At 40.4% G+C, this 26,074-nt stretch overlaps 1 protein-coding gene across 2 annotated transcripts in view; it reads left to right on the top strand.

Annotated features, from left to right (window-relative positions):
* The window catches only part of Leash (leash), a 76,706-nt gene extending 56,126 nt beyond the window's left edge, over positions 1-20,580 (top strand). Inside the window, exons 2-4 of one of the 2 annotated variants that reach the window (XM_067784159.1) lie at positions 9,337-10,347; positions 10,411-10,857; positions 19,429-20,580. In XM_067784159.1, the coding sequence (XP_067640260.1) occupies positions 9,337-10,347; positions 10,411-10,857; positions 19,429-19,487 (1,517 nt within the window). In that variant the 3' untranslated portion in view covers positions 19,488-20,580. Of the gene's footprint in view, positions 1-9,336; positions 10,858-19,428 lie in introns of both variants that reach the window. The other variant, XM_067784148.1, reaches the window with a different exon arrangement.
* Positions 20,581-26,074: the final 5,494 nt, after the last annotated feature.

The raw sequence follows: 26,074 nt of genomic DNA, 5'->3' as shown, positions 1-26,074 counted from the left end.
TATATATTTTCTTTGAAAAATTTAAAATTTTTGTATACATTCAGAGCTGCTTTGCTAATGACTTCAAGTGTAGTGCTGTATTTTACAAAAATGTACCAAATATGTTAATGTAGTACCAACGTACTTTCGTGAAACAAAATGTACCAAAAAAAGTACAAATGTACCATGATTATCATCACTGTTGCCACTTACGTTCATTTCTATCAAAAATTTTCCGTTCGTTCGGTTCATATTCTGCAACATTTTCTATGAGTGTGTGAGATGTTTAAGGCTCCATTACTGATACTTAGCATAGGCTTGACTTGACTTGAGAACTGTCACTTACAGTTCTGTTAAATGAACAGTGCATGTTACTGATTACTCAAAACTTGGCAACACTTAACTTGACTTAGAAGTCTGTTGAATTTTGATTTTCTATGTAAGTTCTAAGTGACGTTTACATTTTGAGATGCCATTTGTTTGTTTCCATGTCATTTTGACATTTTGTCATACAAATTGACATTTATTTAAAAGTAAATTTCAAACCTGATTATGATGCCAGATTGTATGCGCTAAGTGGAGTATAATCGTGGCTAAGTTGCCAAGTTTACGCCAAGTCAAGGTAAGTCTATGCTAAGTATCAGTAATGGAGCCTTTAGTTATAGCCGGTTCAATTAATATCATGTACCTACACGCATGAACATAAGTCATTGATTTTCTGCAATTTTTACCAAGTTTTGCTTCACATGTATTATTTTCGTTGTTTTTTTTTTTTTTTTAATATTTATCACTAGATAGATAATTAATTGAGGATCGCACTGCGACCATTGGTCTTTTGAGCCCTCAGCTGCTTCACAGCACCTCATCAAAGCCGACATCTCTGATGAACCCTAGCAGTTCACCTGACTTGAGGGATTTGATGTGAGAATGCTCTGGCCATGGCGAGCCCATAAACTTAGCCCTGCATCTTGAGATTGCATCACACTCCAGGAGGATATGATCCGCCGTCTCCTCTGATCGATCACAAAATCGACATGCGTTGTTCGATGATATACCCAGTTTTTGCATGTGACTGTTCAGTCTACAGTGTCCTGTAAGAATATCTGTTAGGATTCTTAGGTTATCTTTTGAGAGGCCTATTAATGCCCTATATCGAGTTGTATTGTAACCCCCTAACAGTAACTTAGATTGTCTCAGGCCTGGCATATTGCGCCAGTGTTCGTCCCTCTTTTCCCTTTCTTCTACTAATAGATGCCCTCTAATTTCCTGCACGCATACTGGCAGGAACGGTTCAGGACCAATAGGTCGTGTCGTTGATGCCTCTCTATCTAGGCTGTCCGCCTGCTCATTACCCTCAACTTCCCTGTGGCCAGGAACCCAGGCCAACAGTAGTTCGTTGTATGCTGCTAGTTGATTTAGCTTTTCAACGCACTCAAGGACCAGTGCTGATTAGCGGGTTAGGGGATCAGAATATACCCGCGGTAGGTATGCCTGTCGTTAGAGGCGACTAAAATACCAGATTCAAGTGGCTGTGTAGCGCAATCCTTCAGGCTGCCAGCGCAATATATAGCTTCTCCAAACCCAACTGTCAACCTCACCTATCCGCAGCGAATCCTGTTTCACTAACAGACGAGGCTCTGGCGACCCCAAGCTCCTCATGGAACTTGGGGGTGGGGAGGGTGGGATGGCTTGAAGGTTTAATGTGGCCACATAAATCGTTCCCGAGATGGTCGGGCTAGCACCTTAATGGTGCTGTGTTACCGGAGCGTACCGGATCTGTATCCGGCAAAGGACCATCACGTCGATAACAAAGCCTATGGGGAGCAACCTTATCGCTACAACAACAACAACAACAACAACAACAACAACAACAACAACAACAACAACAACAACAACAGCAACAACAACCAGTGCTGATTTTATTTCAGACGCCGAGATCTGACGCCTGACTGTCACTGAGTATGGCAATTGTTTCATTGTAGTATTCGCGCTGAAGGTTCAGGTCAGCACACTGGCTTATGGCGAATACTTCCGCTTGAAAAATGCTCGTGGCGTGTTGATATCTCCCAGGCGTGTTGATATCTTGGCTATGGGTCCAACGACTCCAGATCCAATCCCCTCTGGGGTCTTCGAGCCTTCGGTATACCATACTATTGTATTTAGCTGATGAATGTTATCAATTCTGCTTTCCTCCCACGTACCCTTGTCTCCCAGTTCTACTTTATACCTTTTCTCATAAACTATCTGCCTGAGAATATCATCCCTCGGGAGTTTGGAGATTGGGATCTTCTCTCTCAATTCCTCCATGTTCCGGGACGATATAACTTTACCTTTGCCCGAGCGCTCCTTTGGCGATATTCAAGAGGATTCGCTTGGCTGACTGCTCTATCGATATATACAGCGAGGTTTGATCGAGGATAGCCTCCAGCGCTGTTTTAGGGCATGTGCGCATAGCTCCCGTGATGCATACGCATGCCAGTGGCTGAAGTTTTGGTAGTGCTTACCTCGTCGTCGCCCGAAATGTTCTCGATGCCCAGGCTATCGAGCCATATGTTATCATAGGTTTTACTATCATGGTATACATCCATCTTAGCACATGTGGGCTACAGCGCCATGATTTATCTGCTAGACGCTTGCATACCATGATGGACCTCGTGGCCCTATCTTTCATGGAGTCGAAGTGTTGTTTCCATAGGAGCTTGGGGTGTCAAAAGTGACCCCCAATTATTTCACAGCGGTTCCATATTCTAGTGCCACGCCATCTATAGTTCTTGCTCTCAGGACTGGTGGGACACTTCTTCTGGTGAAGGGGATGATGGCAGTCTTAGATGGGTTGATGTTAAGCCCCACACTGGCGCAACATCCCCTTGTAATGTTCAATGCTCTTTATATTATGTCACAGAGCGTACTCTCAAATTTACCTTTTGGAATTATAACTATGTCGAAAGCATATCCTTGACATCTTATGCCACTGTTTGATAGCTTTTGCACGAGTTCATCTACTACTAGGCTCCACAGAAAGGGTGACAGGACACCTCATTGGGGGCACCCCCTCGTGGTACTAACCTTAACTGCGCTGTTGCCTACATGGACTTCATCAATTCTTGTGTGGAGTAGATTGTCAATCCATCTCTGGATAGGCATCTGAATTCCTCTTCTCTGCAGTGCTATGTTTACGCTTTCGTATATGTATCACTATGTTGTAATAGTTTCAGTACTTTGCGACTTTCTGTATACTAAAGTATTTATATAAATCCTCCAACATTTCTTTAGGCGATTTTGCATTGCCAATGCAGCAATAACCTCATAATTCGTCTTCGCCGTTTCGTGTACTCTAAGGCAACCATGAATCGGTATTAGAGCAATAATGCCGATACGGGCCCATGATTCAATTACACGAGGTTTCGCATGTATCTTTTTTAAAAATATGACATTCCGCACTCATGGTTGTTTTTAAGAAGAAGTGGAGAAGGGAAAAATGAAATCCCCTTTTTCAAAAAGGCACAAATTCGACAAAAATCTCCGTTTGAAACACAACGATTGATAAAGCTTTAGCCAAGGGCTTTGTTAGAGAATGTGACCATAAACAACCTATTAGTCACATTTGACACTGAGGGGAAATGATGGTGAGCATAACGCGTCATAGATAAATCCTAAGATTGATATATGGACTGCGGTTTAGGAGCTGAAAGCTTCTCAGCAATTTTAGCTGTCGCTGTCAGCGCATCTTTCAAACTCGGCTAGTATCTTCCAAGCAGAAGTCCTGGGGTCTTATCCTGTAACTATATTCGAAGAAAAATGCTTTCAAATGAAATTTTTTTTTTTAATCCGAAAAAAATTTCTTTCGAATAGAGTTATATAATAACACATCTGACCATTTACTCAAACAGCGCTCATGACGCTTAACTCCCCATCAGTTCGTCCAAGATCGTCAGCAGCTGCAAGAGGTCGCTTTAGGCTGCAGCTAACTGGGCAACAGGCACCGATAGATGCAGCATTGGTGGTGAAGATGCATCATTTAAGAAAAATAATTTTTGGGATCATGGCCACAATCACTGGCCACTTGTCTGCATGCAGAAAGAACGGAGATCCCTTTTTACAACTTGGGCATGAGCTGCGTCAAGGAGAGCTGCAAAGAAACAGTCACGCACTGCCTTTAGCTATGCCCAGCTTGAGCACACGCTAGGTTTCAAACTATTGGCAGTTGCACACAGCCGGAACTTCCGGAAATTGTTAGTACTCCGTAAACGAGATCTCGAAACTCAAACGGCCGAGCCAAATGTTTTGAAAAGAGCGCCGAACATCCTTTTGACCAGCAGCAAGAAAGTGCATCAAAACAGTACCACGGTTTTTGCTTGCGGGTTTTTAGCATTCGGGCAGCACAGCAACCAGGATTTGCGCTTATTTGTGGCATCTGCAAAATAAATACAAAGTTCAAGTACTCAACATTGTTACAAATTGCGTTATTATTTGTAATTTACCCAAAAATTTACCGCAAAATTATTAAATTTTTCCCGAATGTTATCAAAAGTAACTATCAAAACTAAAAAAGTGTACCCAAACTTTCAGTACTGTTTTAAAGTTTTGTTCATTATTCAGAAAGGAGTTTGAAAAGAAATAACATTTCTCATTTTTAGGTGCTTGGGAGTTTGGAATGTGAAAAGCAAAATTCTGAGCAATTATTCTCAGCAATTAAGGGGCCAGATGATGCCTCAAGATTACAAAATGACATTAACAAACTTTACCACTGGTGCGAGGAATCGTATCTTTCCTTGAACCCCGGCAAATGTTTCCACATAACTTATGCGAAAACAACTAGTACACTACATACGATTTACAGAATTTCAAATTGTGAGCTTCAGTGTGTTAATGAGATTAAAGATCTTGGCATTATCTTTGATAGTAAGTTCTCGTTTAACAATCACGTAAACTATATAACTGCTAAATCATATTCTATGCTTGGTTTCGTTAGGCGTAATACTATAAAATTCTCAGATCCGTATACGATCAAGTTATTATTCACGGCCTTTGTTAGGTCGCGTTTGGAATATGCAGTTTTTATTTGGAGGCCAAGCCAGCAGACAGCTGTAAATAGAATAGAGCGTATACAGAAGATCTTTCTTAAATATGCTCTTCGACCTTTAAACTTCTCTGAACCTATACCTCCTTATTCTTCTCGTCTCTTGCTATTAAACCTTAAGACCTTGTTGGATCGTAGATCTATTATCTGCTTAAGTTTCGCTTATAACATTATTAATGGGTTTATTGACCGCCCGTACTTGCTGGAGCGGTTTCGATTTAATGTCCCTCAAAGTTCTCTCCGAAATTTCTATCCCTTTTATGGTGATAATCTTAGAACTAATTATGCCTGTAATGCTCCTATTGCCCGTGCTATACGAGAGTTTGACTCACTGAGCGTTACGGTTTCATTGGATTTTTCACTACCAAGGTTTAAATTTTTATTTATTTCAAACTCTGCATTTTAAGCTCTCCGGTCCATATATACATATGTATATAAGTTTCATACTTTTAGCTCTACATTGAATTTAAGAACTATTTAATATATTTAGTCTGTAAGGATTTATTCCATTGACTGCAAATAAATGAAATGAAATGAAAAGCACAGGGTGGTCTAAGGTTACATGGGTAACCTGTAATAATTAAACCATGTACGGGGCCAAAGGTATTCAAAACGCCGAACGGTCCTATAATTCCGCACAATGAAATGGAGTACTCCGAGCTGGTGTAGGTGATGCTGCTCTAGGTAGTCGTGAAGTAAATTGGATCACCTTTTTTTATATGACGCGAGATAAGTTGTTTGGTACTCAAAGCCCTGTTTTTCAGTTCCTGCTTAGAGTGGACTGAGAGTTTAACCTTGCCAACTTGTTCGATATCATAAAATTTTGCTACTCATCTCACCTTAAGCGGCCGAAGTGGCAGGGTTAAACTCTAGTCAACTTTAACTGGAGTTTAAATTCGCACTGAAAAACCAGGCGTAATACTTCTTAAGCGCGGTATCCAGATTACAAGAAATCGCTCAAGTAATTTAAAAATTTTTCTCTTGTAAACCAAACTTGAAAATGGTTTAAATAAAAATATGTGTTTTCTTATATTATTATCCATTTTCTTTATAAAATTGCTTCAAAGATTGATGCCGCTACCATAAATTTAAGCCTGCATTTATTTCTTGAACGTTTGAAGAAATACTTGTACGATCTTTTTTTCTTAGTTTTGGCCCTTTTTCGTAATGAATAAAAATATGGTTGGGTAGTCGTATTAATGTGTGTAGCGATAAAATGTTCGTTCACGAACTTTTGTAATTTGTATACCCAGTTGTATAACCCTGTTGTAATAGAAAATTTTGTAAAATGAAAATTTTGAAACTGAAGTAGAAAGTCTGTAATTTCTTAGCGACTCCTTAAAAATATCTTTACCCTATAATTGGAGCACAATATATTTGAGTGTCATAAGTAACTAATCGACCTCTGTTACTTCTGACACTGAAATAAGTAACTGATCGACCTCTAATATATCCGCTTCCCAAGGCAGTCGGTTCTATGTACCAGAGCGACTCGAGATTTTTCCCGACCAAGGACTGTCATTTCAGTGTAACCCCAAATAATTTGGTGCGTCCCTCCCACAAATTATCATCCTCCCAGCAGCTCCTTGTAGCGGGACCGCTCCATATTCTCTTGCTCCGGGAAGGTATCGAATCCAATCCGGGTTCGTCTCCTGACAACGGTCCTGAGAAATGATTCTGCTGCGCCTGCCGGAAAAGAATCTTTTTAGGACGGTCATGCTCTTGTTAGTGTGTCTCGTGCAAGGGATGGTTGCATCGGACAGGTTGTTCTGGGCTAGATCCCTAAACCCGACGGCCACGTAACTTTTATAATTCTTTTGTGGATCCTTGCTGTTCAAGCCCAAGGGCGTCCCGTAGTCTACGCCTTAGCGTCAACTGGCAGCCGATGGTAACATTGGCATCCGACCACCTGCCTATACTTATTTCGCTCGAGCGTACCGCCGACTTCATCGTCACAGAAAAACGCACTTTCATAAACTTTAAAAAAGGAAACAGACAACCGTTTTGCTGCCCTCCCTATACCGACTGATGCTCGCCAAGGGGAACGTGCTTTCCGCAAGGTCATTGAATCCGCCGCCGGTCCTTTTATTCCTGCCGGAAGAATTCCCGAAATTCGGCCTCACTTTCCGACGGAGGCCGCAAATTTAGCGAGAGAACGTGACCTTATAAGACAGCTCGATCCCGGCGACCCACAAATAAGGGATATAAACCAACGCATCAGATTGCTTGTGGATGAACACAAGCGGGCGAAATGGGAGGAGCACCTAAGCGGTTGTAACCTCTTTGCCGGTGTAGGTAAGCTTTGGTCCACCGTAAAGTCCCTATCGAATCCGTGTAAGCACAATGACAAAATTTCCACCGCCTTTGGCGATAAAGTGCTGTCGGATACGAAAAAATGCGCGAGCGATTTTTGCCGACAATATATAATGCATTCTACGCTCGACAAAGATAGACGGAAGGCCAACAGACACGCACATAAACATAAATTCAGCGCGTCGCCATGCCGATGCTTAAAAGCCTAGGGAAAGAGGGTTTCAAATATTTAGCACATGTCTTCAACCTGTCTCTTTCCACCTTCGTCATTCCCGAAAAATGGAAAACGCCAAAGGTGGTCCCGCTACTAAAGCCTGGGAAACCAGCTAACATAGGAGAGTCATATCGCCCGATATCTCCTATCGCCAGTAGCCAAGACGCTTGAAGCCATTTTGCTCCCCTACTTCAAAGCAAATTTGCAGCTAGCCTGTCATCAGCTTCAGAAAACTCCATAGCACAACCACCGGGCTAAATGCCATTAGCACCCAGATAAATTCCGGTTTAAATCAAAACCATAGAACATGAATCATGATGAATCATTTCCTACTCCGATGACTGCACAATAATGACCACAGGCCCAGGCCCACAGATCGATGAGCTTTGCAACAGAATAAACGGCTACCTCCCTGACCTCTCCAGTTTTTTCGCCTCGCACATCATCCTCCGCGACCTTTTTTACAACATGGACGTCCCAAATGTCGACCAATTTGAACATCCACGTCGATGGCACTACGCTGCCGACTGTCCCACACCCCAAAATTTTGGGTGTGACGTTTGACCAGGATCTACAGTTTGGTGAGCATGCAGCCGCAATTGTACCGAAAATCCAGAGCCGTAATAAAATCCTCAAATATCTTGCTGGAAGTACTTGGGAAAAAGACAAAGAAACGCTCATTACCACTTACAAAGCAATTGTCCAGCCGATTGCATGCTACGCGTCCGCTATATGGTCGCCAAGCTTAAAAACTACACACTGGAAGAAGCTACGGGCCTGCCAAAATACTGCTCTCAGAACCGCCCCGTGCTGTCTTCTTATGTCCCCAGAACTTCATCTACTAACGAGGCGAGAATACTCCCCATCAGGGAGAGAAATGAGATGCTAACCAAACAGTTCCTGTTGAATACCCAGAAACCTGGGCATCCCAACAGAAATCTGATTGATGGGCCAACACCGCCCAGGGGCTTAATGAGTCATCTCCGTAAGCATTATGAGGAAATACGGCACCTGAGAACTCAGCCGTATGAAGCAAAAAAACAAAAGCAGGTTCTCAGTGAACTCCACAAACAGGCGTTGGACCTTTATGCCAGGAATTGCCCGGTGAATCCAGTACTCAAAGAACAGTACTTAAAACTTGCGGAAGAGGAACACACACTCCACAGGGAAACGCGAGTCACTCTAGCTCAACTTCGATCTGGATACTGTAACAGGTTAAACTCTTAGCTATCCAGAATCAACCCCGACATACAAAGTGTATGACCCGCTTGCAATGTGTCCCCACATGACACCAACCATCTCTTTAATTGTAATGTGGAACTAACGCCTCTAACACCCCTCACATTATGGTCCACCCCTGTTGAAACAGCAAGTTTCCTTGGACTCCCGTTAGATGATATTGATGACAATTTGTGATCGGTCGCACCTATTGGATGGGGCGAAGCACTGCTACATCAACAGCAAGAACAACTTCTAATATATCCTGTTGCATCTCGAAATATCGCCTCGCAATATTTATCTGCTCAACGGACGGTATACCGTCGGAGCGTGGCAGTTACTCTTCCCAGTTTTACTAAAGCGGTAAGGTCGGATATTGTCCTTAGAGAACTGTAGAGAAGAGGTTGGGGGACCAGGATACCCCCAGATAGAATATAGTTTTGCATGTATTGGAATTCATTTACTATATTACAATGTGACATATACTTTAACTTTTTTTGCCTTTGTTCTTTCTTTCGCTTTATTTACGCAGCAATTAAAGTTCAAATCACCGGTAAAGGAAAATGCAAATGGATGGAAATATTGCGTAAAAACTCCAACAATGAATCAGCGCGTAGCCTTTTCTATTCCAGCAAAGAAATTTATGCGCACAACGAACACATACTGCCTGTCTTCGAGCCGCGCGGCATTGAACTAAGCCCTGGCGAACATACATTCGAATTTACAGTACCACTCGAAAGGAATTTACCTTCAAGTTTCAAAGGTAGTTATGGTTCCATCAAATATAAGTTAAGAATACTTATACAACGTCCCTGGACGTTCGACGAACGTCACGTAATACCGTTAACCATTATGAAACATATGCCACTGTCACCATGTTATCGTTCGAATCCCACCTCAGTAGAGAAACAAATCACAAAAACCATAAGCCTTTTCGGTACACGTCCCATAACAATGCTGGCATTGTTGCCCGAAGATGCCGCGGTACGTGGCGAACCATTGAAGATTTGTGTCACTGTGACAAATAATAGCACAACAAATGTGGAAAAGTTACGTTTTAGCGCCCTACAATATATTTGGTATTATAGTCATGTACCATTGCGAATACAAAAAATGGAGTGTGTGACAATTGCGAATAAAGAGACTGGTGCTGTGCACAAAAAGAGTGAGCGTTCCTTTGCGCATGAGCTGATGATACCAACGACGGCGCAACCAACCGATGATGAGCTAAGTGGCGTTATAAATATTTCATATGAATTGCGTGTTGAGGCTGTACTGCGTGGCTTCTTCAAGAATCTTGTACTTAATTTGCCTTTCAAGTTGTACTCGCGTGGTGGTGCTAGCGGTGGTAGTGTGCTTAATAATTTTTCTGGTGGTCCACCACGTCCGCCACCCAGATATGATAATCGTAATAGCATTAGTGCTGGAAGTAATAGTGATGGAGGAAATTCATTTGAGAGTCACAATAGCATACATTGTAGCGGTAGTGTGCTTAATAATTTATCCGGTGGTCCACCACGTCCGCCACGCGGATATGATAATGGTAATAGCACTGCTGATATTATAGTATTTAATATATTAAGTAACAGCACACATTCTTCACAAGACAGCGAATCCAGTTCAATACGTTCGATCACTTCAGATTCTTCAGCGGCTACACTCAGTCCTGCTGTGGGTGGTGCTAATGCAGATCTTTCTTATGCTTCGGGTACATCGTCACAATTTAATAGTCCTTCGGCACGCGCTAGTCTGCGTAGTCCAACGACAATACCATATGTTATGTATCAACAACAGACCAGTAGTCCACTTATGATTAATTCTTATCCACCAGCGCAGGTACCAATATATTCACCACTCTCAGAGTCACCTGGTTATTCGCTGATGCAATTACCAGCTAGTGTATCACCCCAACCTCCACCAGCAGTTGTGTCGCCGTCAATTGGCTCAGCGTCATCAACACTGCCACACCACGATTCGTCAATGTCTTCCACATCGTCCGCTGCGAGAACATCATTTTTGCGTAGAGCTGAAGCGCCAGGAGCGCATGAACTGCGTAAGTAGAGGGTTTTAATGAGAGATATTATTATGGACAAGGTACTATTTCCGAAAGGTAAAATAATCGACACATCAGTTGGGTACTATTTCGAGATAAATCCGGAAGCGTTTGCGGGATCATTTCGGGACTATTTCCTGATCCTTTCGAGGTCATATTGACATTATGCTCGGCATAATTTTAGGTCTATTTAGGTATCAAATCTGTACTACCTCGGGATCGTTTCGGAACTATCTTCGGATATTTTCAAGATATTTCGAGATAATTTCAGGACTGTTTTCTGTATAACTGTGTTTCGAGTTTATTTCGTGGCTATTTTAAGAATATTTCGCGATTGCTTCCGAATGCCGTATTACAGCAAGTAGTTTATGTTTAAAGCATTGACGCATGTGGATACTAATGCAATTCTAATTCTTTTATTGAATTTAATACTTAAAACTAACAATTGGAAATTAAAGGCTGATACTTCACACAGCAAATATGATGATGTAAAAGATAACTAATTCCACAATGGAAAAAAAATTTAATGAAATGAAATTTGAATAGTTAAGTTGAAGAATATAATTCGGGATTTAATCCGTCTTGCGACCGCGCAAGGGCTAGGTGGGATTCGAGAACCAATCTCACGCGAGTATGGTGGTGACCGCGCAAGGGTTAGATTGAGTTAGGGGATTACCGCAGCGCAAGTGCTACCTCGGATGATTGATATTTACAGATATAACTTACGGTTGTGGGTGAATACTTCCTTTTCTTTTCCCTGGAGTTGGCGTAGGTGATGATGTTCGTACTCGCTTCGTAATTAATTATTCGATGAAGATTTAATATTGGTTGATGATATCTGCTTAGCTTTCCACGTAAATAAGAGAGTGAGATAATGCATCGCACCTGTATATATAGGAAGAAAAAGATTGATGGAAGGCAACTCCAACAATGTTGACTGGAAGCACTGGATGGCAACTGCAGTCTACTCTACAGCCAGCGTTGTATGAACGCAAGTCATAACTAGTGAAGTGAACGCAAGTCACTGGAGAAGTGATCGCAAGTTACAGATGGGTGGTTAGGTGCCAAGAGGTCAATTAAGGACAGGAATATCATTTGCTATTTAAGTGAGCACAACTCACTTAAACAGTTTATATCAAACATTGCAATTTTAGATCATATCACCGCATTCTATTAGATCAGATCATCATACGATATCACAGCATATCATATCATGAATGTTAGGTTAGGTTAAGAGGTCGTGCGTGGGTATTACCCACACTTCCACTCGGAAACATTCTTGTCCATTGTGAGTGCCCTCAGTAAGCGCAGGGTGGCAGAACATTCGTTTAACCCCATTACCTCCTAGCAATCCTCAATGAACCACTTGCTTTCCGTGATGAACCCAAGAAGAAGCGGGACGTTCACCTTCCCAACTTCTGCCAGGCTGTCGAAGAACCGTGAGCTCAAAAATCTGAGCCTTCTTCTTTGAAGCGCCGGACATTGGTAGAGAAAGTGGTAGATCGGCTCCTCTTCCTCCTCATCCTGACAGCTTCTGCAGATGGAGCTTGTTGGTATTCGTTACCGTCGGAGCATTGGTGCGATAGCACAACGACTTGTGATGACACCCTTAAGTACCCCTTGAGTACCCCTTAAGTACCCTCACCAGAGAACGATGCTGGTGCCTTTCCTATCCAAGCATGGCCATAAGGACCTTGACACTTCGCAGTCAACTCTTTTGGTCCATAGCAACTCCGTTTCCTTGTTATCATGTTCCCCAATTCCCCCAGGAGATACCTCAGCGGTGGTCGGACGCAGCTGTCCACCTAACTTATGTCCAAATCGGAGCCTTTCCCAGCCATTTCATTTGCGAGTTCATTCCCTTCAATACAGCTGTTCCCAGGGACCCAGCAAAGGGAGACATTGAGATGACTTGGCTGTTGGTGTCGGATACCACACTTTAAGCAGCTTTGCTGCTCTGTCTATGGCGTAGACCTCGTCCTGGAATACACTGCATGCGTCAGGAAGTCGGAATGATTGGCTTAACTGTGGATGTGTTGAGTACATCCCAGCTCCAGTTCCCTTTGCCATTTTCGAGCCGTCGGTGTAGATTGTAATGCCCCTGCCATTGCCTAGGCCTACTTCCCATACATCTCTTGAAGGATACCGTATGTTCTAAACCTGGAAATCCAAAGCCGCTGTGATGTGGTCGGTTTTGGATGGTAGGTCGGTTATTATTCCGTTTAATTGTCCCTTCGTCATATCGTCCAGAATCGTCGCGTGCCCGTGCTTAGCCGATTTCCACATGTTGGATTCTCTTAGTCGTAGAGCTCCCCTTGCGGCTAATCCCTGCACGAAGACTTGCAGAGGCATCAAGTGAAAGATTACATTTAGCGCTTCCTGAGGTGCGTTGCTCACGGTGCCTCACATTCCCAGGCATGCCAGCCTTTGTACCTTCCCGATCCTCTGTTGATTACTCTTTTTGTCTAGCACCAGACCAGAGCTCCATATGTTAGTATCGGTCGAATGACTGTGCTGTACATGCCATGAATTACATATGGTGGCAGTCCCCAGTTCCGCCCAAAAGCCATTTTGCAGGTGTAGTATGCTGCTAGAGCTTTCTTTGATCTCATCTTGACGTTCCTTCTCCAGCTTAATTTAGAATCGAGTATAATTCCAAGATATTTGGCTTCCGAAGATAGGTTTCGCGTTGTGTCGTTTAGCCTCGGTAAGTAACTTTGTCTTTGTCGTGAACAGGACAAGTTTGGTTTTTGTTGGGTTTACCCCCAAACCATTTTTCACTGCCCATCGCTAAACGTCGCAAAGTGCCGTTTCCATGAGATCGCTGATCGTTGGCAAGAATTTGCCTGTGATCAGAATCACTAAGTTGTCAGCGTACGCAACTACCCCTCTTGCTTTTCTTCTACAGATTTCTAGAATTTCGTTGACCAAGAGTATCCAGAAAAGAGCCTCTGGTGGTCCTTTTACCAATAGAACCAGTTCCTAAAGTTTCGTTGACAACCCTACTCCTAAGCATAGAATCAATCCATGCAGCTATAGAGATTTTGGTTCCAAATCGTGTAAGACCCTTGCAGATGGCCTCCGTCTACATGTTGTTGAAAGCGCCTTCAATGTCGAGAAAAGGTGCTAACGTGTACTCCTTGTAGTTCAGTGAGTTCTCGATGGCACTGACTGTCTTATAGAGGGCGCTTTCAACTGATTTGCCTTTTTGGTATGCGTGCTGAGCTGCATCCATCTGCAAGAGATTGGTACTGCGTCTAATATGTAGATCGATAAGTCTCTCCAGTGTTTTAAGGATAAAGTAGGAGAGGTCTATAGTCTTTGGCTTTCTCGTAGTTAAGCTTTCCTGATTTGGGAATGAAAACCACCCGTACATTTCTCCAGGCTTCGGGTAGATAACAATCTTGTAGGCATCTTTAGAAGATGCCGTGTAGATGTGGTATCAATTCGTTACAAGCGGCTTGTAACATAGCCGGTATCACACCATCCGGTCCCGCCGATTTGTAGGGTTCGAATGATTTTATAGCCCATGATATTTTATACCGGTCAACGATGTCCGTGACGCCGGTTTCCGAAGGGTATGCGTGGTTTTCTGGCATCGTCGTGCCTATCGCATCCGTACATCGCGGAAAGTGTGTCTCCATCAAGGCCTCTAGAGTTTCCTGACTGGAGACGGTCCATGAGCCATCAGACTTCCTTATGCTACTAGGGGCTAAACTAGATCCTGATTGTATTTAGCGAAGTCTTGATGCCTCATTTGTCGTCGCCAGGTTCTCACAGCATTGTTCCCATGATATCTTTTTTGCCTTCCTAATGCAGCTTTTGTATTTGTTAAAGCTACATCTGTAGGCATCCCAGTCCTCTTCCAGCGGGCTATGTTTGGCTTTTTTGAAGAGTTTTCTTGCTGCTGATCTGAGTTGGCTTAGCTCTCTGTTCCACGACGTAGTCCTCGGTTTTGCCGTGGTCTAGTAAGGGGACAACAGAGTTCAAAAGTGTTTGTCAATATCGTTGTCAGTCGGTTTACCGCTCTGTCTATATATATTAGCTCCCCGTCTGACTTCCATTTCCGTAGATGCCAGTTTGCGAGAAACTACTTCAGCATATTTATTCCAGTCTGGCCGGGCAACGTCCACTTCAAGATCGATGTTGAAGAGTATCCTACTGTGGACAAGGTCCATTCCATGCGTTTCCGCGAGCGTGTCCCCCTCGTACGGGAAGTATGCGGACGATAGCAGCAGCTTGCGCTCCTGCTTTTGTTCGCAGACTACACTGACGAGGTTTCCGTTGCAGTGCTGTGTAGAGATAAATAGATTAATATTTTTCTTAGCTACAATGCATGCTCTAATTTTACCCTCTTTTGGTGCATGTAGACGGTAGCCGTCTAGCCCTAATCCGACAATCCTGTCCCTAAGTAGCCAGGGTTCTGGGATTAGAGCTATGTCCACTCCGTTTTCTGCAATGAACTTCGTTAGGTCGAGAGAGGCGGAAGCTGAGTGGTGCAAATTAATCTGCACCACCGCGAACTTCTTCCTTTGCGGAATCTGGCCTGTCAAGCGACACAAAAACTTTAAGGGAGCCCAGCCCAAACCTAACGACCCCATATCATGAAACCCGTATGTTTTTTAATTATGATATGTACACAATCTCAGGGCAGAAAATCAGATTATGCTTTGATTATTATATCATTATATGCTAAATATACAACTTTAAATATCATAACCATAAATATTCCACGTAGCTTCTATAAGTTCGAGATATGTATGATATAATATATATCAAATAATTTCTTGCAACATAATTTGCTGTATAGACAAAATCTATATATATAAAAAGAAGTGTACATTTTGATTGTCACTCCATAACTCGAGAACGGATAGAAAGATTGCCATGAAATTTTTAGCAAAGATACAGGAAGGAGAGATGATGGTTAGTTGATTATGAAATCCCAAATCGGTTTAGCCATTCTTGAGTTATGATTTTTTTTTAGAAAAAATTCAAAATTTGAAAAAAAAAAAATAAAAAGAAGTGTACATTTTGATTGTCACTCCATAACTCGTGTGTTTATAGAATATGGATATCAACTGAAAGCTGTTGATGAGTGCTATAGTACAGGATAATTTTCATACAACTGGGAGGTTAGGGTCTCGAGATATAGCCCAAAACGTGGACCCGGGTACCCCTAGAATGTGTTTATACAATATGGATATCAAATGAAAACTGTTGATGAGTTCTATAGTATAGGATAATCTTCATACAACTGGGATGCTAGGGTCTCGAGATATAGCCCAAAACGTGAACCCGGGAACCCCTAGAATGTGTTTATACAATATGGATATCAAATGAAAGCTGTTGATGAGCTGATTGACTAGGGTCTCGAGATATAGGCCAAAACATGGACCCGGATACCCCTAGAATGTGTGTGTATTATGGATATCAAATGAAAGCTGTTGGTGAGAGCTCTAAAATTCATTATGATATCCGATTTAGTCGCATCAGCCTGGCAAAACTGGTAAATATGCATGCGAAGCCGAAATAAAGACAATAATTAATAATACCCACATACCTATTTACATACGTCCTATTCGATTTGCCTGAAATTTCGTATATAAATTTGCCTATATTAGTATTTTCGATGCTTTTTTCCGGGAGGTATACCAGAGACGGACTGGGACTGGGATTGAGACTAGGACTGGGACTGAGACTCGGAATGGGAGTTGAACAAAATACATACCACCCTCTGGGACTGGCAATAATAGATGAAGAAGAAGGAGAAAAACTTGAGAGAAGAGAAAAGAGAGAAGGAGATTGAGAAAGAGATAGAATGAGACGAAGATGAAACGAAAAAGACAGAGGGAGGAGTGAATAAAAAGATTAGGAAAAAGTGTAGAGGGGTAGGGCAGAGTTAGACGGAAAAAGCTTATTAACATGTATGCAGATAGGCCAAATTTAGGGCAGAACAACGTCTGCCGGTCTGCTAGTAAGTTATAAAGTGGTGAAATCAGATAGATTCATCAATGGATATCATTTCACCAAATCAAAATTACAATCACATTATATCAATTCATATACTATAAATGGTTACCAACGGAGGATTCCATGCCTCAAAATATATAAAAATTTTCACTGCAAATTAGGGCATACTGTGTGATATGATACAAGATCACATCGAAAAATAAAAAATAAGATAAATGCTGCGAAGGTATCTTTAGCTGCAAAATATTGCAAAACAAATTAGAATCATAATCGACAATAATAATAATTGAATTGCAAAACTCTACTTCAAATCGAAGCTCACTATTGCACAAAATCATTTCCTTCGATCGATTACGGCTAATACATCAAATCAGAACTTATCCAGCAGTCACGCGACCCATTTAGTTACAGACTTAAGATTGTTGTAGTTGACATTCAATAAGGTCACATCTGACACATTGTACCACATTTCAACAGGTTAGATTACCGCATCATATCATATCGAGCCATGTGACTGTAGTCGGCCTATTATAACGAGCTTTGCTGATAACAATAAATTAAATTAGTACATACATATCACACAGGCCAAATCAGTTATAATTAGGTCGTGTGATACCTAGTCAAATTTCATAAAATCAGCTCATAATGCCATAATTTCATATCAAGTCATGTGAACCGCTAAAACATCATATCACATTAAACAGAGATGACATCGCATCGTGTGACGCAAGATCAGGTCAGAATATAGAGCAAATCATATTTAATTGGATTACTTCAATCTAAATCACATTGAAGAACGTTAGGTAGGTAGGTGAAATGGCTGCGACCCTGGTCGCCCAAGTAGCTATTTAAAGCCATTTTGATGCCATGTAACTCGTCTTAAAACCTTCGGAATGTTACGTTCAATGTATAACAACCAGACAGAGTTGTTGATAAATTAAGAATATTCGGGAATGCTATCACAGATAAACCTCTGAGGTCTTCTAGAAACGGGGTTCCAAGGAACCTTAGTCGGGCTCTAGCTAACTGCCCAATGACCGGTGCAGACTGCTATCAGTTTGCGTGTGTTGGCCCTGGATTTGTTCAGAAGACTTCCCGTCCTCTTTTCATCATATTTTGGCCAAATGGTTTTTGATATTGCACAGGTGGTGATGTTATTCCACTTTGTTTGTGCTTTCCTCAAGTAGAAGCTTTGGATATTCCCCTTGGCTACTACTGCTAAGGGTATGCCTACTTCGACACTGGTTATTTCCTCGTTCATCTCCGATGAGCCCCTGCGTGTCAGCTCGTCGGCCTTCTCGTTACCCTCTATCCCCCTATGACCCGGGACCTAGATTACGCATAGTTCTAGATTGGTGGATAACTGGGATATGAGTCGCTTACAAAAGCCCACACTAATTTTGAGTTAATGTGTGGCGAGGAAAGCGCTTTTATCGCTGCTTGGCTATCCGACAGGATGCAAACTTTACCAGATACATTCAAGCCCTCCAGTGATTTGCAGGCTTGCCAAATCGCGAGGATTTCTGCTTGAAACACGGTGCAGTGTGATGGGGGTCTGAATGATGCAGACAAATCTAAGGAGTCAGAGTAGACTCCGGCCCCCACTCCCGATTCCATCTTGGAGCCGTCAGTGTAGATTTGGATGTCGTCGACCCTTATGCCCGGGTTTCTCTTCTACTCGTTCCTGCTTGGAATGGCGGTATTACAACCGTAATCAAACTTCAGTTTGCGAGGGTAGTAATCTGTTTCGGTACTACATGTACCATCCGGAAGTTTCTTTAGGATACTACTATGCCCTTGCTGAGTATCCTTCCAACACCCAGACTCCCTGAGTCTCAGTGCGGTTTGTGACGATGTACAAAGTATATGCAAGTCGATCGGAAGCAGGTGCAAAATGGGGTCTAAAGCAGCTTTGGGGCAAGTGCGTCCGGCCCCTATGGCACCAACACATGCAGTTGTGAGATTGTAGCTCTTACTTAGAGCTTCCCACCAGACTATGGAACCATAGGTAAGCACCGGCGCACCACTGCCTCGTACATCCAAAGTACCATGCTTGGCTTGAGTCCCCATTTCTTACCAAACATTGATTTGCAGGCATAGAAGGCGATGTAGGCCTTCTGTACCCGCTCTTCGATGCATACTTTCCAATTCAACTTGCAGTCAATTGTTAGTCCCACATACTTGGTACTCGATGGCAGGGTTAGTTGCTGGCCGTTTAAGAATGGTAGCCTGAAGGCAGGTGGCTTGTACTTCCTCGTGAAGAGAAGCAGGTCCGTCTTGTCGGGATTTAACCTAAGGCCACATCCCTGTGCCCATCTGCTGAATTTAGCCAAGGCCCTTTCCATGATTTCGCTCATTACGGAGGGGAAACGTTAATTTACGTAAAATATTTTAAGTTAAGCTTATGGGTAATCACATCAAAACATCAATTTCACGCGATAAAACATCATATGAAATAATGCTGATGATAATTTTATATAGGTTCAGAGCTGGCTGTTAACATAAGGGTTTTTCCACTTTCTTGTATACTAAAATCTAATATAATTTATATATCTTTTTTTAAAAAAATTCGATTAACTTTTCACATCTTTTTTACAGCACCTTCTTATGAGGAACTCTTTGGCGCCGCTACAGCACCGCCCGATACGGCCAAATGATATAGTGACTACTATTAAAGAACAAACAAGGCAAGCTATAATTCCAAGAGCAGCAAAGTATATGCATAAACATATAAAAATTTATCAAGCATACTGCATGACGTCACAACTTAATAAACCCACCCACGAAAGGAAAAGCACAAGGACTACAGAACAAAGCCCCAAACAATTTTGTGTTATAACTATAAGTACTGAAAGGATAAAACTAGAATCCAAAGTGGTATGACATATTAAGTTGGCAACTACGTATGTACATACAGACACACTTAAGCTAAGAATTACGCGCATAAATTTTTTTTTGATTCTAATAAAGTTTTCGAATTTTATTGCAAAATTAAGGCAAAAAAAAACATATTTATATAGAAAGTAAATATAAATTTTTTGTACCTTTAACAAATTGTCGCTAGCATTTAAGTTGAGGTCCATATTTTTAAAGCTTTCGCTACATACGTAGCACTGTTCAAGAAATGCACAAAATTATGCACTAAAAATTATTTAAAGTTTTGAATATTTTTTTTTTTTGATTTTGGCTTGAAGCTTAATAAGTTTAGTTATTAGTGCATAAGTTGATAATTCGAATTGACAAAAGAACAAAAAATTATTGCTCGATTGCAAAATTTTGCAAATAAAATTAGTGGAAAAGCGAAACTTGTTTAAAAAAGAATTTTCAAAAAAAAAAAAAAAATAATAATAAACTGAATTCATATACAACCAAATTAATTGCACGTGATCTAGCATAATATTGAATAATAATAAAATTTTTATAAAAATACAAAACGTTTATTTGCAAGAAAAAATAATAGAAAATTTAAAAATAGATCGCTTGACTTTGTTGTAGCACGCAAATATCGTTTATTAAACAAAAAAATACATAAACATATGAAAATGTAAGCAATACACCAAATTATTGAAATAGTGATAATAATTAACTATTAATAAATATATGTCAAAAAATAAATAAATGTCTAAATAAGCTATGTTCGTTAAGCACAAATCGTATTGTGTTACACAGTGTGCACGAAAAAGTAACGTAACTGAAATTCCTAAGCAAAAGCAAAGAACAAATATTTATAAAATAAAAACAGCAAAAGTATGCATTTTCTTTTTATTATTAAATTTTAAGTGATTTTTTTTTTAATTTTTACTAAAATGCTTAAGCCCATGTGGTGTAAGCTTGCTATAGAAAATATAGCTTTTTTATATCAAAATTTTAAAGGACTAGATAGATATACATACATATGTGGAAAAACTAAAACAAAGAATTTGACTGCAATAAAATAATTATTAAAGCAGTTTGCAACAAAATATCACTTTAGATTTTTTATATTGTCAGTTTTAAGAACGTATTAGCAGACCCGAGCGATGTTATCATGTAGTTATTTTTATCACTGTTTTTGTTGTTTTTATCGCTACAACAACAAAAACAACAGCATGTTATCATGCAATCAAGATTTTTGCATCGATTGATATCATATCACAAAATCAAAGTTAAATTTATGTGCACGCATGTTGGTATATTCCAAAATAGTAACCAAACAGCTTGTACCAAACCATAATAAAAGATGTCATAGGTTGGCAGACCTATTCAAAGGGTTGCTAAGCGCAGTACACAGCTTTATAGCTTCAGATCTTCCGCAACCCAATTGTCAATCTAACCTACGCGAGGGCAATCCGGGGAGTGTCTTTATTCTTGATACAACAGCAACATGCCATAGGTTGAACTGGCCGGTCCGTGAGGACCTCACATAGACAGAAAAAGTCCGTATTGTTAGAAGAAGCCATAGTATACCACATCGTTTGCATAAAGTAAGATCATTTTAGTTCGTATCATACAACTTTCTTTTAGATGAAATAATCATACGATATGACAACCTTCTGCATCATAACATAAAAAATCACATGACTCCTCTAGCTATAGCTTTAGGCCCTTATTATGAGCATCTTTCGATCTTCGTTGGCTATCGAACATCGAAAATGCAATTTCAAATTCGTATTATGATATCTCATTGCTGTAAAAATTTTCGTTTTGTATCTAATTTCGAATCGAATAGAAGCTTGTTGTCGACGATGGATTGAAGTAGAAGAAAATTGAAATGTAAGTTTTTTGTGTTTATCTTCTACGATTTTGCTACCTAATAGTATTTTCGACCTATTTGTATTAATCTTATATAGGTCCAAGGTCGTGAATACAAAACAACAGTTTGGAATATAGGTTTCGAAAATGGGACAAAATTCGTTTATAACAAACGAAACTTGCACAAAGGATCAGGTGGAAAAAAATTTCGAGTGCATTCTCGTTCCCGATGCTCAGTTGAGACAACCCCTAGCGCAAAATCTGAGAATTGTTGTCAATGCAGCCATTAATCTTTACTGGATATCCAGTCCATGAACGTTGCTGTCAGTATGAAATTTAGTTTTTAGCACATATAACAACATGTTTAGAAAGCTACAATTACGTGTAGTAATTCATTTCAGCCCTTTTCTACTTCTGGCTAGTTCCCGTACTTAAGCTTTTTTTCTTCATAATAAATAATTTTGCTTTTATTTTATTTGATAGCTGATGGGAATGTGCTTTTTTGAACGGCTGAATTTATCGAATTGTCGAACAATGACACTAGTCTTTATCGAATCATATCGTATCATAATATCGAATGAAAACTCGTTCGATCATTTTTTTCGACCACAGTCGAAGATTGAATTTGTCTCATAATAAGGGCCTTAGTTTTGTTATATAGAAGCAATAAGGGAAAATGTGCAAAAAATCATCACCACTATTCTGCATTACAAGTCCGTTTCAGCTTTCGCTCCGCTTGAATTGAAAATAGGTATCCTGAGTTCCGCTTGAATTGACAGAAGAAGAGGAAGAATGAGAAATTGATGAAATTAGAACACAACAAAATATAGAAATATTTTTGGTTGAAATTTTTTAAATTAGTGAACATTTCGTTATTTAACATTTACTTAACACAAATGAATTATGGAAACATTAGCCGTTGCAGTTTTAATTGAAGAGGAGGACATTGCGTCCCACAATGTAGACGTGAGAGTGGAAAGACGGAGATTGAGGGACATCAGTGATCCATTCAGGATGAGAGATGAATTGTAAGTTGGTGCTGAAAGTGCTAAACCTTCATTCATGTTAAATATTTTTAAATTCAAATAATTTTTGGTTAAATAAAGACGCATTTAAGTATATCTTGGATATATTTGATGCAGAAGTTCCGAGAAATACTTTGACTTCCTTAACAGCAATTTACAGCGTAATGGCTGCTTTGAGGTTTTTTTCTGAAGGCAGCTGCCAGCATGGTGTTGGTACAGATTACTTAGCACTTCAAATCAACCCACGTCTGCAAAAATCATTACAAGTATTAGGAAACACACACGTTATTTTCAGGATAACCTTACCTTTCTCCATAAATTCGCTTCGTTCAATGGAGGACCAAGTACATTCAATGCCGATGCAATCTCTTTCCAAAACGCCTGCACTTCTTCGTTAGGCCTCTTTGAGAAACCTTGTGCAATGTCTGTTTTTGTTGACAGCTTTTCCAACAATTTTTCATATTGCTCTAATGTTGTACTTGTTGCCCTACAAAATCACAAAAAAAATTTGTTTTAAAATAAATGTTAGAAACATTAATGTATATTTTACTTACATATTTTTTAAAAAATTGCGCTTTAAAACCCCCGAAAATAAAAATCGAAACAATCTCCGTCAACTAATTTGCAACTGAGAAAAACGGAACCCCGCTCTAAAGCTGGAGACATTGGTGCCTTATCGGTAACCGTATCGGTAACCTTTTGACAGCTGTTTCGACCAACCTTATGAGAATCAATGCAATCGATTATTGGTGCCGCTTAGGTCGTAACCGTATCGTAGCCAACCAATTGGGGTTTCGTTTACCGTCGTAACGATATACAGCTGATTACGTTAGGGATACGGATACAGCGATACGACATACGGCACCAATGACTCCGGCTTAAGTGTAGGATACGTCAAATCGAGACTTTCGAAGTTGGACTGAATGAAAACGGAACGCAGGATAGCAAAGTTACCAAACTGAGAATATTTCAGTTCAGTTCGAAGTGCAGAATCATACTTATAAACAGATTGATATCAATATACTACAATTACATTATATATTACAACATGCGGTTCTAAATTTCATATTCCAAATTGTCTACTAGGTTTCTATCACTTTAAGATAAATATGATATGATATCAGATCACGTCAACACCGACCAAATATAGAAATATCTTATTGATTCAATATGCTTTAACGTGAGTACCTGTCAATGAAGGACTCAAACTCTAGATCTAGTCTCAAACATTTCAAAAAGAAGAGTGAGCACAAACCCACTCCTACAATTATCAATTGTTATTCACAAGCTATAGGCTACTTTATCTTCAATTTCTCAACAGGTTACAATGGCTTAAACAACGGGGTCACACTTTTGGGAATCGATCAACCTTTTATTTGACCTTCCGCCAAAGAGTCTTCGAAATACTTATGATTAGGTTTGAATAAGTAAAGAGGCAGTTTAGTCTTGTGAGTGGAACAAGAGTAAACTATATGCCAACTTTCCAATTAAGAAGATCGCATCACTCCAAAGAGAATGATTTATTGTCTGATTGGAGGTCTGAAGTGGCCGCATTACTCCGCAGGGAATGCCTTATTGCCAACTCCAGCGAAGAAGAGGCTGCATAGCTTCGTTAAGTATACTTTATTTGTCAACTTTCTCCAAAAGTGAAATCATCGCATTAAGGAAAAAGTCGAAGGCAAAAGCCAAAGGGAAAAATCCGAAAACAACCGCCAAAATACGATATGAAACCACTACCCCTCGCGAACCATTGAAATCCTCAAGGCAGGAAACAAGTCCTGAATACAGGCATCTGCGATACATTGTATCAGGTCACATCTGACTTGTCCTGCTCCCCTCGGTACAGTTTTTAATGTCCGAACGCGCAGGTCATACACCACGTCCACACTGCTCATTTTTGAGTAAACACCAATCCAGGATTGAAAAGCCTTGTTTATAAAATCTTCACTAATAAGGTGACGCCCATTTGCTACGTTTCAAAGCGTCACTAGGGATGCAACATCGCCAAAAAAACATCGATGTTTTCATTTTGAATCAAACCACCGATATAAAGTATTGCCAGAAGTTTCTTTTTAACTTTGAAAGTACGGGCTTTTCCATACTAGCTAGTGTAAATAGTGTTTGAATGGAAAAGCCCATTAGTGTTACGGAAATGTCGGTGTAAAATTATTAGTACTTACAAGCCAATGGGTTTAAAAACAACACACATTCTTAATAAAATAGGAACGTTTTTATATACATATGTATGCATTTTTAGGAATTTCCTTCAAGGATCTTTAACATTAATTACACTCATCAATATGATTGTGATGCACAGGTACAAAAGTTACTTGTTTAATTACATAAACAGAGTTGAGATCGAGTTTAGACAAATAAGCTTTGCCAATCTACTTCCCAGAAGCCTATTCCTATCCTGAGTGACGGTTTCGGCACCTTCTGAGGACATCCGTTCACTTGGCACAGATGTGGCGACGATGGGGAGGTATATCCTTGCAATCTTCGCAAGTTTTGGGAAAACGGATTTCATATCTTCCCAAATTTCAATATCATCTGCTTTTGTTGGTGTAACAGGAGACGAAGGGTACATATGAATTTCAATTACACCAGCATTTTACGAAATAGAAGGAGAGGCATGTTTCATGTACAATTCATATTTGCAAAGCGCCCTTTTTTCCTATAAATAGTTAGGAATGGGCGATGTCGGATGTTTCTCGATTTTTTATCCGATGTATCGTCTAGCAAAACATCGATATTAATGGGGAAAACATCGATGTTTCGAAAAATTCAATGTACCGTTTGCATCCTTAAGTGTCACTTAAAAGATGACGTACATTTGCTACGTTTCAAAGCGTCACATCGGCTACATGGTATGATCGCATTTTACGATCGGTATACCTACCGCGGGCAAATTCTACAGGCCCTAATCCGCAGGGGGAGCACGTCACTTTATTACGTGTTACGCCAGACATCTCTTCAATAACTGGCCCTTATTGACAGCACCAAGGGATATCAAGTTCTCCCTACCTGTCTCTCGTCAATTCAGTGGAGATCTCCTCCCTTACTTTACTTCGAACCCATCCGACAAAATTAACATAACTGGCTTTGAGCTTATGTTCATATATTCGTAAAGCTCATACATGCACCACATCATTGCTGGACCATAGCTTCTTAACCCTTAATTAGTCGAGTGGGGTCAAGACCATTTCAAATTAGCGCTCGCTCTCTTTCTAGCTTTCTAACTCTTTGTTGTGAGTACAAGTTAGTATAGATCAAAACATCGACGCGTGTACACCTGTCGCTACTGTTTTATGCTCTGATCCCACGCGACTAGTTACGTAAAATTTTCGTTCGGAGGTGAGTTGTTGTGTTTCGGGTTTTTCTTAGTAAATATATTTGTTTTTGTCTGTAGCTATGTTTTGTTAGAATGCGTATTCTATTTTCGTTATTATTTCGATAGTTTTCCCTGATTTTCTTTAAATTTGCTATTT

The sequence above is a fragment of the Eurosta solidaginis genome, chromosome 1, assembly GCF_040869045.1.
Source record: "Eurosta solidaginis isolate ZX-2024a chromosome 1, ASM4086904v1, whole genome shotgun sequence".
Taxonomy (NCBI): domain Eukaryota; kingdom Metazoa; phylum Arthropoda; class Insecta; order Diptera; family Tephritidae; genus Eurosta; species Eurosta solidaginis.
Note: the sequence above shows the minus strand (reverse complement) of the source record. Positions and strands in the feature narration are given on the sequence as shown.